This window comes from Cryptosporidium andersoni (assembly GCF_001865355.1).
Source record: "Cryptosporidium andersoni isolate 30847 chromosome Unknown contig_8, whole genome shotgun sequence".
Classification (NCBI taxonomy): domain Eukaryota; phylum Apicomplexa; class Conoidasida; order Eucoccidiorida; family Cryptosporidiidae; genus Cryptosporidium; species Cryptosporidium andersoni.
The window spans coordinates 81,770-97,063 of record NW_027122797.1 but is presented as its reverse complement, the minus strand read 5'-3'; the positions used below and the strand labels follow the sequence as shown (position 1 = coordinate 97,063).

General features: G+C 32.4%; 8 protein-coding genes across 8 annotated transcripts; 5 read left to right on the top strand and 3 right to left on the bottom strand.

Annotated features, from left to right (window-relative positions):
* Window positions 1–1,003: 1,003 nt before the first annotated feature.
* On the top strand, window positions 1,004–1,993 carry cand_037770 (BRIX domain-containing protein; the record flags this gene model as incomplete). The annotated part of the gene is made up of 1 exon (XM_067214002.1): window positions 1,004–1,993. One exon carries the CDS (start codon window positions 1,004–1,006, stop codon window positions 1,991–1,993), a length of 990 nt encoding a protein of 329 aa, XP_067069815.1.
* A 361-nt stretch (window positions 1,994–2,354) lies between these two features.
* cand_037760 (uncharacterized protein) lies at window positions 2,355–2,984 on the bottom strand (the record flags this gene model as incomplete). The annotated part of the gene is made up of 1 exon (XM_067214001.1): window positions 2,355–2,984. The coding sequence occupies one exon, from the start codon at window positions 2,982–2,984 to the stop codon at window positions 2,355–2,357; it is 630 nt and encodes a 209-aa protein (XP_067069814.1).
* A 320-nt stretch (window positions 2,985–3,304) lies between these two features.
* cand_037750 (uncharacterized protein) lies at window positions 3,305–4,351 on the top strand (the record flags this gene model as incomplete). The annotated part of the gene is made up of 1 exon (XM_067214000.1): window positions 3,305–4,351. One exon carries the CDS (start codon window positions 3,305–3,307, stop codon window positions 4,349–4,351), a length of 1,047 nt encoding a protein of 348 aa, XP_067069813.1.
* A 364-nt stretch (window positions 4,352–4,715) lies between these two features.
* cand_037740 (uncharacterized protein) lies at window positions 4,716–5,075 on the top strand (the record flags this gene model as incomplete). The annotated part of the gene is made up of 1 exon (XM_067213999.1): window positions 4,716–5,075. One exon carries the CDS (start codon window positions 4,716–4,718, stop codon window positions 5,073–5,075), a length of 360 nt encoding a protein of 119 aa, XP_067069812.1.
* Window positions 5,076–5,296: 221 nt separating this feature from the next.
* On the top strand, window positions 5,297–6,490 carry cand_037730 (uncharacterized protein; the record flags this gene model as incomplete). The annotated part of the gene is made up of 1 exon (XM_067213998.1): window positions 5,297–6,490. One exon carries the CDS (start codon window positions 5,297–5,299, stop codon window positions 6,488–6,490), a length of 1,194 nt encoding a protein of 397 aa, XP_067069811.1.
* cand_037720 (beta-ketoacyl synthase) lies at window positions 6,491–7,456 on the bottom strand (the record flags this gene model as incomplete). The annotated part of the gene is made up of 1 exon (XM_067213997.1): window positions 6,491–7,456. The coding sequence occupies one exon, from the start codon at window positions 7,454–7,456 to the stop codon at window positions 6,491–6,493; it is 966 nt and encodes a 321-aa protein (XP_067069810.1).
* A 1,133-nt stretch (window positions 7,457–8,589) lies between these two features.
* Window positions 8,590–14,391, top strand: cand_037710 (SNF2 family N-terminal domain-containing protein; the record flags this gene model as incomplete). Its single annotated transcript, XM_067213996.1, has 1 exon — window positions 8,590–14,391. One exon carries the CDS (start codon window positions 8,590–8,592, stop codon window positions 14,389–14,391), a length of 5,802 nt encoding a protein of 1,933 aa, XP_067069809.1.
* A 40-nt stretch (window positions 14,392–14,431) lies between these two features.
* Window positions 14,432–14,968, bottom strand: cand_037700 (NUDIX family protein; the record flags this gene model as incomplete). The annotated part of the gene is made up of 1 exon (XM_067213995.1): window positions 14,432–14,968. The coding sequence occupies one exon, from the start codon at window positions 14,966–14,968 to the stop codon at window positions 14,432–14,434; it is 537 nt and encodes a 178-aa protein (XP_067069808.1).
* Between the last annotated feature and the right edge of the window lie 326 nt (window positions 14,969–15,294).

The window sequence follows — 15,294 nt, the reverse complement described above, 5'->3', positions numbered from 1 at the left end:
AAGATATAACTTAAATACTATTACTGTTCCTAGCTTTCTTAATGAAATTAATTTTTCCTGTTTGAACTTAATAAAATTAGTGTCATATAATATCATTAATTTACTAAAATTTTGTAATTTTTTAAGATATGAATATTAAGTTATTCGAATTTCCTATTTTAGTATTAAATATTACAACTTTTCTTTTTGTTTAAATATTTATAAAGTATATCTCTGACTTTGCTTAAATTACCAAAGATCTGTGTTCTTCATATCTTTGTTCGTATCAATTTAGATTTTAATATATATTCTAGATACTTGTATGATATAAATTCTTAATGCTATTATTAGTGTTCATTATTGTATAATTACAAATGAGTTTGCATATTTTATTAGTCCATAGATATTTGAAAATTTATTTCAAGTATTTCTAATAGCCTATACAAATAGAAAATTTTTACAAACATCTTTATTATTGTTAGTAATATCCAATAATTATATATTTTGTCTTAAGGTCTTTATAAAACTAAATATAGACTCTATTTTTATGTATCTGTTTTTGATATAGTATTAATAATAGTAACGACTATGTTAATTTCAGTTGATTCCAACAATAATTGTAATAATAATACTTAATTTTATTTTATTTCAGTATACTGGAAATCCTTCTAACTTTTTACTCTAATTAGAGTGATTATATCAATAATTAGATCAATATACTTATTAATTAAATAAATAAAGTACAAACTTAATGATACCTGGAAAGTAATTGAGTTCAGAAAAGTAGGATTATACTATATTATCTATTATAGATATGAATAATTTACAATGTAAATATTGCATATTCTGAAATTCAACCGCCAGGTTTGTGCTGTATCTGTATGACCCGCCAAGATATTGCCTCATTTCTAGCTCCTTTAGTTTTAGATAGATGCCCGGTTTAGGATAAATAAACTGTAGCCAAAGTAGTCAGATTATACAATCTGGTAACTTCAAACTAAATTATATAGGTGGAAGATAATAAATGAGCAAAAAAATCATAGATAAATCAAAGAAGCTGAAGGGATCTAAAAGGAAATTTGCGGTGAAGCGTGAGGGATTAGTTCATGAAGAAACTAAATGTCGCCTACTTATAAAAGGTTTGAAATGCAAAGAAAATGTTCAAAATTTACTCCGTGATATTTATAAACTGTTTCCACGTACGTATACAAAAATGGTGAGGGGTATATCTAGAGGAGACGTAATTAATTCTCCTTGGGATGATATGATGAAAATGGAACAATTGGCACATAAACATGGAGCAGGTATTAGTATATACGCAAATAGTTCTAAGAAGAGGCCATTTCGCTTGGTGTTTACAAGATATTATGATGGCCATGTACTAGATATGTATGAATTCAATGTCCTAAGCTATATCCCATTATCTATAAATGGAAAACTAGGATTACCTAAATATGGGAGCAAACCACTAGTTATATCCCAAGGTGCAATATTTGAAATTAATAATGTATATAAGAATTTGAGAAATATGCTATTAGATATATTTTCGGGATATTCATGTAGAGGCTCGAAGATATACTTGAAAGGAATTGATCATCTAATAGTTGTAAGTGCAATAGAAGATGAGAATAAAATAAAACAATCAAGTGGTGATCAAGAGTCACATATTATTATAGATATAAGAAATTACGCTATTTTAATGAATTCTAAAGAAGATATAGTGGGGGAAATTAGATCAGATGCAAATTTAATACAAAGTGGTGTTCCACACATTTCACTAATTCCGCTAGATTTTAACTTAAAATTGAAAATTACAAAATACAAATTAGCTGAGAAATTAACTTTAAAGGCTGCTTTAGCTGTGCCAAAGGAAGTTAAACCTAAGGTTACTAAGAACATTTCCACCAATATACTAGGTGAGACTGTAGGAAGAATCCATGTTGGAAAACAAGATCTATCTAATCTAAATACTCCACATGCAAGTATTTCGTCAAGTATTGGAGATAAAAAGTGAATTAAGTCACACATTCTCTTTTATGTAATCTAATAGTACTACAAAAAAGATCTATATCTCAGCGAATCTTGAAAATATAAATCTTTAATATTTTAAGAGTGATAAGACAGTAAATTTTACATTATAAAGTGGGTTTTTTTTTGAAAGATCTTGAGTAGATATATCAAGATATATATATATATATATATATATTTATCATAAATTTAATTTACTATATGTTAAGATCCTACCATAATTTAGACAAAAGATAAATATCAAGATCCATTTATATGCTTTGATGTATTCACATAATATAATTGAATAAGTATTTAATGTACTTTCAATTTTAAAATTTAATTTCTAGTTTGTCTTTATATTTAAGTTATATCCAGCAATACTTATCGCGATTCTTTTTGACACGGATATCCAATAAGTCCTCTCTAGATAGAGTTGAATTTACACTTTCTACAGTGGTTTTATATGAATAGAAACCTTTTTTTTCTCTATATGAAACTATCGTACCATTATATTTACTTATTTCATTTTGTACCTTACAATTTCTATCTGAGTGTATAGGTAAATGAGTGTCTTCATTCCTCTTGCTTATAAAGCTAAATGCACAAGTTGATATGAGGTCTGTGCTGAACTCTGTATCAATAATAAGAGTTCTTTGACTAATTATATTCGACACTTGACGTTCTTCAAGACTTAAACTTTTAGGATGTTGAACCAATATGATATCCCCAGTTTGTAATTGTTCTTGAAACTTTGTATGAAGCCCATGCACTATAGTCCCCGAAGAAATAATTCTGCCCTCTCCCTCTTGTTTATTTATTTTATAAAACTCTTCTGCATGGTTACTTTTATCTTTTAATGTTGATATTACTGCGTCTCCTTTTAATACTTCCTTGTTTGTATTATCACTTCCCTTGCTACTTTTAAGTTTTAGCTTATTGTTTGGTTTACGAACACGTTTATAAGGATCACAGTGGTTATTATTCACTACTTCCATACAAGTGCAAACTAAATCAATTCAATAATTAGTTACAAGAGATTGGATAAAGGAAGTGTAAGACAGAAACAAAGTTACTGGCGCCATTAACTCTATAAGAGTCACATGCATGCATAATTTAATCGCTCACTTGTAAAAAAGTTGAAAGATTCGATATAGGTAAAAGTTGATAAATACTTACTTAGTATATGTATACATCTATCATATTCATAATTATTCAAGTTTTTACTAAAAATCTGAAAATTTCAAATAATAAATTCTGTAGAAGAAAATAACAGAAATATATAGAAATATATATAATAGTTTGGTAGCAACAGATTATGAGTTTAAGACTGAAATTTCTAGCACTTCTTGGAACCATTATTTGTATAGGGAATTCTGTACATGGAGTCCTTTTTGATCAGGCAAAGACTAGTTGGATATTTAGCAGACAAGCTGATACATGGTTATCTAAAGTGAAGTCTTATTCTACATTTGTTGTAGCCAAAGAAGCAAATAGTACTGATATTAGTGAATTATTTGCAAGTTATGAGGTTGCCGACAATGAAACTATTAAGAAATATTTTGGTGATACTGCAGACTTTGTATATGAGTACTTTCTAAATGGATATGGCTTGGATATTAAGAAACTCAGATATCTATCACTAGATAACAATTCAACTAATACAACATTCTTTTGGCCAGATGACGCAAATAAATGGGCTCAAGTATCTTTTGTAAAATCAGAAGAAGTCACTAATCCAAATTTCACAATAACTACATTCAATAGCCCTGATTATTTAAAGTCTGTACAAGAAGTCTCAGTAAGATTTGAAGTTTTAGAAAGTGACAAGTTTATTTGGGGTGGTCAATATTTGTGTAATGAATTAGTTCAATCCCAGTTATCTAATGAAACCCCTAGGAGTCCTATAATTCCATCTCCTCACACAAATCTTAATCTATATGCAAAACAAGGGCAACAATTATGGTATGGCTACTTACTAAGTACTATGAATAATGAAACTTCTATTATTGGAACATTTGCAAGTTCTGCTCCAGAAAATGTGAATACCGTGCTTAAACAATACATATTTTCAAGATCATTTGCCTTCCAAACCCCATTTTTAAAAAAACAAAAATATCCTGAACTAGGTCAATATGACTCTATTACTTCCTTAGTAGCTATTTCAGATATTAGAGATAAAAATACTTATCTCAAGACAGGTATTTTGTCTAGCCCTGCTAGACCAGGATTATTGATACCTTCCTATAAAACTGGAAGCAATGATGCCTATCCATCTCCAGTAACTCCATACAACTATAAAAATCCTTTAGGTCCTGTCTTTACTCCTAGTAAGAAATGTTACGATTTTCTATATACTATATAGAAATTTGGAGGTTAGACCGAGACTTAGGAGAATACACACAAAATAGAAGGGTAGAATAACTAAAAAAAAAAAAAAAAGCAGAGGTATTTTATAATCTTTCATTCAGATAAGGTAAATTATTAATATTAAATTTCGAAGTAATCTATTATTATTTGGTAGATGATACAAAGATAGTATTACAGATAAACACGTGCAGTGATACATCAATGTGATACATGACGTGAATAAGATGAGATAGTCATGAACTACAGGTTTAGTTTTAGGAAAGATTAAATAAAAAGAATTACAGTAAATACTTTGGTTCTACTTTTTTTATATTGTTATGGTTAATTTGTGTTCACTCTCAGAGAATACCTAGTAAATAATGGCTAAAAAGAGGATAAAGAAACAAAAAGTTAATTCTATACCTTCAGAGCAAGCTCAACTATCTGGATTTACATCAAGTAATGTCAGAAATAACCAAAATAATGTGAAAGGCCTTATAGCTCAGAGGGAATCCAAATATACTTCAGTATCTCAGGATGATGAATTTACAAGGTTACTAAGAGAGTTCGATTTAAACCCAATTTATGGTCCATCAACTGATACTACAAGAATAGAAAGATTAAATCGAGCTAAGAAGTTAAGAATACCTATCGAAACTAACACAGAACAAGCTATTATGATGGATCATTCAAGGCTTTCTACAATTGACCAATTTTTAAAGGTAGTAATGAGTAATTAACGAAAAGTTATAACTCATTTAAGATAGAATATGCTAAGGATTAGTCAATATAAATAGGAAGTAACTTTAACTGTTCAATAACTCTATATACTATCTTTCCTAATTATATATTACTTCTTTCTCCTTTATAGCCTACCTAAATAACAAAAATAAGGCGCCGAAAAAGTCGAGTATGTAACTATACGATAAAGTTCATCCACTTAGAATAAAAATAAATTGAGATGTTTGATGATATTCTATTATCAAGGAGATCTCCACCTGAAAATGGTCTGCCATTATTTAAGCAGTCATATAATATTCCAAGAGACTGTCTAGGATACAAGGCATCAATTAAAATGACAAGGCTTCATGACTCCAAGCGCAAGCACAAAATATACTCTATAGACTGGATTTGTAGTGGTGACAAACTACTTATGTGTAATCGTGAGGCAATTCAGGTTGTTACTCCACAATTCTCTGCATCAGAGATATCTATACAGGGGCAATGGTACAAGGCTATCCCAAGTTACAATGATCCTAACCAATTCCTTGGTATCTCCTTAAATAAACCAACAATTGAACTACATGATACAAGGACTAAAACAAATATGTTGATTACAATTCCTAGCGATAATTTACTAAATGTAGCGTGGTCTCATAATGGAAAAATGATTGTATCAGCTGATCGTACTGACTGTTTATATAGTATTGACATTAGGTATGCTAAAGACAATATATTACCAATGCAATGTACTGGATATAGTCATAATTCTTACTCGTATGACATAACTAGTCAAGAATCACAGACTTCATATAATATACAAAGTAGAAAAGACTATAGTGAAGAAATAAATAGCTTATGCTTTGACAAAGATGATAAGTACTTAATTATAGCTAAAAATGACGGATATATAGACTTCATTGATTTGAAGATGAATCAGGGCATTTCAGATATAAATAACATTCTATCACAGCAGGTACATCTATTTAGTGCTACTCTTATAACAGAGTCATCGAATTATCTAGCCAGTTTTGGATCTGATCAATCCTTAGTTGTAATAGACCTAAATAAATTATCAACCAAAAGTACGATGACTAATATTGATGGAAATATAACAACAATGAGTTTTAATTTTGAGACAAGTATATTATCAGCTGGTATATCAGATAAAAAAAAGAATTCAGATATAGGAGAATCACTTATTATAATGAACAAACAATTGAATACACTCAGTAGTTTTGACATACCAGGACGAATAGTTGATTTAACATGGCACCCTTATAGGAATATACTTACATTTGCCTGTAATGCTTTTGAATTATCTAATATTCCCAGCGGTAGTATAACATCCTTAACTAATCAATACAATAAGCAATTCTGCAGTGGTCTAGTCGGACCCAATATACCATTTATTGGATTTTTAACTATTGAATAACTAGTCATTTTTCTTCTTGTTAGCTGTAACCCACTCAATCAAAGGAGTTTCTTTAGTTACATATTTCTTGATAAAGAAATCGAAGAATAATATGAGATATGAGATATACATTAAACATGCTAGAATGCCATTTGACTTATTGAAGTGGCATCCAACTTTAAGTGGCTGACTTAAATAGGTAACAGGGAAAATATTTGGGAAGGGATAGTAATGTGAATAATATAATCCATAGATAGTGATGAATATGCCGATTATCATTTGGCTTATTTGCAAAATTGTGATCAAAATCCCCCAAGAGGGTTTTTTACCAGAAGATGTTAGATAATAGTAGTAGTACATTATCGAGTGTACAATATAGTTTATTGTACAGAAATATACACCTATAGTTTGTGTAGAAGTATAAGCATCCCAGGTATATAATAATACTGTCAAGTGATGGAACCAATGCAAAAATGTTAAAGGTTTTTTCCTTAAAATAATGAATAAAGTATCAACTAGTTCTGCATATTTAGAATATATAAATAAAGTCAGCCACAATCCTGTTGGACCTTTAGTAAGAGAAATGAAAGCAGGTGTACATATTGAAGTAATAAAACCATAATGAAGATTAATTGTTATTAAGTAAATAAACATCTTTATTGACCCAATTATTGAAAATATAGCCAACGATAAATTCCAATATCTCAGAAGACCATCAAGTTTGATGGCATTTCTATATCTCATTATCTTGGGTCCAAAATATATAAGCAATATGTATATAATGGATGCAATAAATACTATATAATAATGGTTATATGACCATGTGTGCACATCCAAACCTTTCCAAGTTCTCTCAATACTTGAAGTACAGATATTAAGCCATGGCAATTCCTTTGATAAATCCATAAAATCAGAGTCCAATGGGCCTTCCCATATACCTGTATCATAATTAATTATAAATACTCCTGGATTATTCTTAAATATCATACTTCTAATTCTATATAATTATTTTAGTTAGCCAGTTGATTAGATTAATATTAATTATTATCGTGTTGGATATTCTCTATATCTAATTAGTCGTTTTATAAGCCCCAATATTTCAATAGGAAGTTAGTATTGACCTATTTTCTACTTTTACTCTAATATATTCTAGTAGCCAAGTATAACCTTTATTACTAGTTTAGAAATTTATCCAAGTGGTAAATATAATGCTAGATTTACTCCCTTGTGTGGACATTAGGTTCAATGCCACTCTAAAAAATTATACTAGGCGCTTGGACTCCTTTATGTGGATATATTAAGTAAGCTGTATAATGAAGAAAGTTGGAAAACAAATCTTTAGTTCATCTATTTAAAAAGACTACTTCTATGTCTTTAATAATTGATATATAATAAAGTCAACAACTTATTTTCTATACAATTTATCTATCTGGGAAAGTTGGTGTACTCACACTTCTGTTGTACCTAACAGTTAACACAAAGTGTTCCATAATATCTCTATATTTAAATATTTATATTTTCCATGCTTTAAAGTGTAATATCATGTCAGCTCCTCATACCACTTTACTAGGTGCAATAGAAATAGGAATATTAAGTCCCCACAACTTATTTATATAGGTGACGCTAAGTACTTGTGTAATCAAACTAAAGAAGGTTTTATAGACAAATCTCATTAGTTCCAAAATAAAAAAGATTTTGAAAATGAATAGAATATAAGAGGTGGGAAATTTGAGGTATGATTGAAATGACGTCTCATTGTTTAGAGAGATATTGTTCAAGCGGACAATAGGTGCAGACAGACGCGTGATATAACAGCAAGTAACCATACATACAGTTGGGCAGTCAATACGTCTGTACGTCTGTATGTCTGCTCCATTAAATATTTTGCACAAAAGTAGATAAATTTAAGGTGAGGATTTTTTTTTGGTATAATAAATTAATACAATTGTCCCGTGCCTTGTATTATGGATTTATATTAGGATACCTAACTCAACAATTTGTGTATATTATAGAAGCAGAGGTGTATTATAAGAATTTGTAATCCTGTTTATATACTGTGACTGATAACAGGGTCTATAAATCTGCTTTTAAATTACCAATAAGAACTCCTCAGATATATTATGAGTCGACAAACAAAGGGATTGAGACGTTATTGCGATATTTGCCGTGATACGGATATAGATGTAAAATGTTCACAGTGTGGTAAAGTGTATCACTGGGACTGTCTACGCAACTGCAATTTGATAGGAAGTGATGTAACATTGGAAGACTCATTTTATTGTCCAGATTGCAAAAATAATGACGAGTTTTGCTATATTTGTAAAGATGATGATACAGGAGATACAATGTTATACTGCGATGGATGCCCAAAATCTGCTCATCTAAGGTGTTTAGGGCTAACAGAAGAACCAGATGTACCAATGTGGTATTGTCCAAATTGTGAAACAGATATGGGATGTAAAAAGAAGGATAAACAGAATGGTGATGTGCGAACTTTAGGAGGAACAAAGAAGACGAATGATGACACAGATATTAATAGTGATACATGTTATGTATGTCAGAAGACTGGAAAACTTCTTGGATGTGATTTTTGCACATATTCATATCATCCTAAATGTATAGAGACGGAGGTTTTTGCTTTTGATAGTGATAAATGGAAATGTCCAGTTTGTAGAGGTGAAGACCCTTTAAAAAATATGAGGCATAAACGGATGACGAAGTCTGAAAGATATAAACTTTCTCAGGAGTGGCAGAATTGTATTAAGAAGCAAATAAAGCAATCAACAATAAACCGTGATATATTTTTGTGGGAAAACAGGCAAGCTATATCACCTTTTGTTTCCCGAAAAGTTATGGAGCGCCTAAAACGAAATGCAGAAAATGCCAAGAAACTGAATACAAACAGTAAAAGTGGCAGAATTCGGAAGATAAGGATTGATGAGGATGTAGAAGCAGAAGATTGTAGGCTTAATAGTGAAAATAGTGAAGATGCTTATAGATATTATGAAGCTCAACAAAAAGCAAAGGAAAAGTCGACTCAGATCTTAAGTGAGGGGGTAGAATTAAAAGATTATCAAAGATTTGGAGTTCATTGGCTTTTAGATGCTTTTTTGATAAAAGGTGGGGCTATTTTAGCAGATGAAATGGGACTTGGTAAGACTATTCAGACATTGACATTTCTATCATGTTTAAAAGCTTTAGGTATTACAGGTCCTCATTTAATTGTTGTCCCTTTATCAACAGTTGGGAACTGGGCAAGAGAAGTTCGGAGATTTACTCCTAATCTAACAATAACAAAGATATGTGGCAGTAGATGGGAACGTGAACATGCAATGATGGACCCTGTTGCTGCGGATGGGTTATATGACTTGTATATTACCACATATGAGACTGTAGTCACTGAAGAATCCTTTTTTGTGGATAATTTCCGTTGGCAATGCATAATTCTGGACGAAGCTCATAGGATTAAGAATGAAGGGGGACGAATTAGACACTCAATGGATAGAGTTAGTGGATCAATGCGAGTCTTATTAACTGGAACCCCTTTACAAAATTCTCTGCGAGAACTGTTCACATTACTAAATTTTCTCTTTCCTGATATTCTACAGGATTCTGAAATTTTTGAAAAGATATTTCAAATGAAAGATATAACGAAGAGTGCAGTAACATCTGGTTCGACTATTGGATCTTCTTGTGCAAGTTCTGATGATGAAATAGAGGATTTGGATAATTTAGGTATTAAAGTGGACTCAAAACGTATAAAATTGTTCCATCGTCTTTTACAAAAACTCTTACTAAGAAGGACTAAGGATTTGGTAATTAAACTTCCAGACAAGATTATTAGAGATATTTGGCTTCCACTATCTCCTTTTGGATGGCAATGGTATAAACGACTTCTTGATGTAGGGAATATTCATGGGGATGTTTCATTTAGGAAACTTTTAGGATTAGTAATTAAAATGAGGATTTGCTGTTCACATCCTCGTGGATTGGTAGCTAGAAGTACCCAGCTTGACAAGTTATTCAGTGTATTTACAGAGGCCTCTCCTGAGCTTTTAAATGAAGTTACTGGTGATGCTTACAAGCTAAAGAGCATATTTGGTTGGGAGCACGTCAAAGGATCTTCTAAATTATTTTTTTTAGATAAGTTATTAATGCAACTGCATAGAGAAAACTGTTATTATATTTCAGATTATGAAGAGAGTCACAACAAATATATTACTGAGCAAATTCGCTCGATAAAATCGAGGATCAGTGAGCTAAGATGTAAAGGGATGGAGGATAGTAAGAGTGGAGATACAAAGACAACTGTTGGAACTTTGTCTTTTGAGAAGGGCTACGAGGAGCAGCGGAGAACATGTTCAGATTTTGACGAGAATGAAGAGAGTTTCTCTTCAGAGAAAGTATTTGTAGATCTTTATTCTCACTATATGTATGACAAGGAAATAAACAGTGATAACAAACAAATTAAAACTGAACGGAATGATGAGGTAATCGAAAATACTAAAGAAAATAATTATAAATCGGAAAAGTTAGAAAACAAAAACTTCACCAATATTAATACCTCAGATAAACCAAAGAGACGTTGTAGAATGCATAAAGTTTTGATATTTACTCAATTTCAACTAATACTAGATGAACTGGAAAACTATTGTTTATGGAGAGGATGGCAATATATGCGACTTGATGGGAGTACTAATAAACTTATTCGTGAATTAGATATCCGAGAATTTGGTCTTCCAGATAACTATGTATTCATATATTTGATTTGTACAAGGGCAGGAGGTCTAGGAATAAACTTAGTGAGTGCAAATCATGTAGTTATGTATGATGAAGATTGGAATCCATTTGTAGATTTACAAGCAGTTGATAGAGCCCATCGCATTGGTCAGACTCGTGATGTATGTATATGGAAACTTGTTACTGAATGGAGTGTAGAAGAGAGAATGGTTTTTGGCCGTGAGCAAAAGCTTAAATTGGATAAGATGGTAATAAAAGCTAGAGAAGAAGAAAGAGAAGATGAGCTCTTAGGAAAGCAGGAAAGCAAGGTAAAAAAGGATATACATGACTCATCTTTTGCTCCTGAAGAGAAGCTTTCTGCAGAAGAGGTTACTAAACTTGTGAGATATGGTAGGAAGGCACTTATGCACATGGATGATACTTCTAACATTTTTGAGATGAATTTGGAAGAGCTTATGGAAAGGAAGCGAGTACCTATACCAGATGAAGATGTACTGATGCAAAAAGAAGAAAAAGGTGAATTGGGAGAAGATAAACCTGAAGTATTAGATACTGAAGAGGTTGATATAACTGAAATTTTGTGTGATGAGATGGATGAAACTGGAACTGTTCAGGGGGGAAATACCGGACCTAATCCCACTTGCTCTATAGGTGCAACTACAGTTAGTACATCTCCAGCTGATGATATATTGGAAATTAACATATCTGGTGATGTATCTACAGTGGCTATATCTCCAACTACAAGTGGAGGAGATGATGACGGTATATTGTGGAGATCTAAACGTACCCGCAAACCTCCTCCTCCTATTTATGATCCATTACACTGGGAATCTCGATCAAAGGTGAATGAAGATAAGAAGTTGATATTGAAACATGAACGTTGGTGCTTTCGCTGTGGTCAAAGTAAAGCTGATGGAGTTGGGAATACAAAGGGAAATGAAAACAGCAATAAAAATACTGAGAATGGAAACAAAAGTACTTCTATTAACGGATGTTGTGGTTCACCTCCAAATTTTGGTGATGTTGCGACAAATTCTGGAAATACTTCATCTTCATCTCGTAATAATAAGTCATTTGCTCAATCAGATGAGTATATGCGTAAATTTGGCTTGATTAACTGTAGTAGATGCCCAAAGTCTTACCATTGGTCTCAATGTTTAGGATTAGACAAGGTCCCTCCAAAAACATGGATCTGTCCATGGCATGAATGTTGCTTATGCTTTAGAAGAGCTACTCAAGCTGGTGGCTTATTGATTCACTGTAGTGAATGTCCAACAACATTTTGTATTGACTGCTTTCCTCCAGAATATGCTAGACATCAAGTTTTGGATAGCTTTTTTGAAAACTTAAATAAGAGAGGTTGGAATGTATCTAGGGATTCAATGATTGTATTTTTATGTTCAAAATGTAAAGCTCTACAACAGCAAGAGATTCGCAAAAAACTTTCTAAACAGCAACTAATAGAGGAGCAGCAAAGGCGCAGAAAGATGAATGAACAGCTCAAATCAGATGTTCTTAAGTCAGGTCAAAAAACTCTTGATCAGTTAGGATTTGGGACATCTTCAGGTCCAAGTAGTAGTATTCAAGGCAACAATCATCGCTTAACTCCTTACATACCCGGGAGGAAACGAAATATTGAAGCTATTTGGAAAAATACAGAGGCTCAGATACGGAAAGGCTTTGAAAGATTCTTCCCCCCACTTTTGTATCAATTACAACAAGAGTATATTCAAGATAATGCTAAACAAGAAGCTGCTATAATTGCAGGTGCTTCTAGAGAAAGAGAAGGCTCAATAACAGGATCAATAAGTAGCGACAAAACTTCAGAGCTAACAGGTAGCGATAAAGTTTCGGGAGAAACTGGTCCAATTACAAATAGTTCTACAGAGGACTTCAACATTGGAAGCCTACGGAGAAGTCCATGGATGCGTCCTCCAGGTGAATGGTTACGATTGTGTGACAATTGCTTGCTTCCATTCCACGATATATCAGGATGTTCATATCCTCTGGAAGTTGTAAAGGTTTCTGTACCTTCTGGAGTCACTCAAATAGATGTTGAAACAGGTCAACCAATTCAATTAGCTGATGGAACTAAGATTAATTCTCTAGAAGATTTAGCTGCACTAGCAAAAAATCCTGGATTTGACTCCAAGTTTCAGACTAGGTCATATTGCTCATTGTGCGGTTTGTCTGGAAGGATGCATACTAGAAGGAGTTGTCCTTTGCTACCAACTAAAGCAGAAGCAGAGTATGAGGAGCGTCAAGTTATTTTAGAAAGATTTATTAAAACTCTTAATAATTACCCTGTTGAATTTCCTCATGATCTCACAGAGGCAGATGAAGCTACTGGAGGATGGGAATGCTACAGGAAAAGAGCTCAAAAAATAGCTGAAGAGTATCTTCTTGATTGTTTTGTAGCTTGCGGTTTACATGAAATTATAATTCCATCTGGTACAGCTTATATTGGGCGTCAAAATGTTGCTAGGAGTGTTGTATATCACAACTCTGCAAACCAGCAATCTGTAGTAAATGCAATGAGCTCTTTAAAGACACAAATCAACAACTCCTCTGGATCAAGTGCAGTTAGGTCTCTTAAATCTTTAAGCAAACAAACTACCTTAACTAACTCTAATATTCCAACATCTTCATCAATGACTGCAGCTGCAGTTGCAATCCAACAAAGGATGAATGATGCAGCTATCTCACTTGCTAGAGCAAGATACGCTGCAGCTGCAGCTGCAGTTACAGTAGCTGGATTTAGACATCCACAACCTATAATACCATTTCCTATTGTTACAAATAATCCATATAGTATGTTTACAGTAGCTGGGACTCCAACCTCAATGTTATTTAGTACAGCAAATCCTGCAGTAGCTGCTGCTACTCGTGCAAATATGATTGTTGGTGCCAATGTTGCTGCTGCTGTAAATGCACTTAGCAGAAATAGGAAACGGAGTTCATGCGATACTACTGATTCAGTACTAAGCTCTACAAATATGAGTACTCTTGGTGAAACTCCCCCTACGAAGTCAATGTATATATCAACCTCTTTAGTACCCTGGGCAAATGTTGATCCACCTACTGGAAGTGGGACATCATCATTTGCAGAAGATCCTAATAAAGTTCTTATTGATGCTAGTGTAACATTAGATTCATGGATTAAGAAAATCAAGCCTGAATAAATATAACGACTTTAAGGATATTTAAATACTAAATTGTGATTTATTCTATACTAGTTTCCGGGTTGTCCAACAGAATTAGTGCCTTTGAACACACACCTTGGCTATGCCTTTGTATACTCTTAGCTGCTTCTTTTAAGTCTTTTATGAACATAAATGAGTCATGTTCACTAGATAAACGTAGTATTGAACCCTCACCTGAACTGGATTTTTTTATATAATTCTTGTCATAATGGCTCTTTAAAATATTATTAAGATCATCATCATTTATTTCCAAATAGAAGAATTGCCACTTCCTTGGGATTCTTGTATTTTCAAATTTTATAAGGCGCTGCATATTATATCTTACATCAATCCCTGTTTCTTCGAAAAGTTCACGAGCTGCTGCTCTTTGAAATATTTTTGTTTGATCTGACTCTCCAACGAAATCATTCTCTTCTAGCCTACCACCTGGTAGTTCACATTGCCCCAGTTTTTTAGACTTATCTGAAGCTGACTTTAGTACTAAATAGCCATACTTGCTATGTTTTACAATAACAAAAGCTTTGAAATTTCGTGCATTGTGCAACTCAAAGGTCATTAATTCTATATACTATACGGCAACTTCCACCTTGAATAGTAATGTACTTTGGACACTTGTGTTTATAAACTATTACAGAGTAGCTAATTATTAACTTCTTTTTATTAAATAGTGCAATATTTCTAGATGCATTAGTAACTACTAGAACTGTAGTAATGCAGCACCAGATTAAAATGTGGCGGTATTGATAGGCGCTTTATCTCAAGTAATTTATTATGTAGTAGCAACAGAAGAATACCTCAAGTTTAGTACAAGTAAAGCTTCAAATGGCAATAGAGGCTCACTATGATTTTATACATACAATTAGATTGTGTACTTTACCTAAC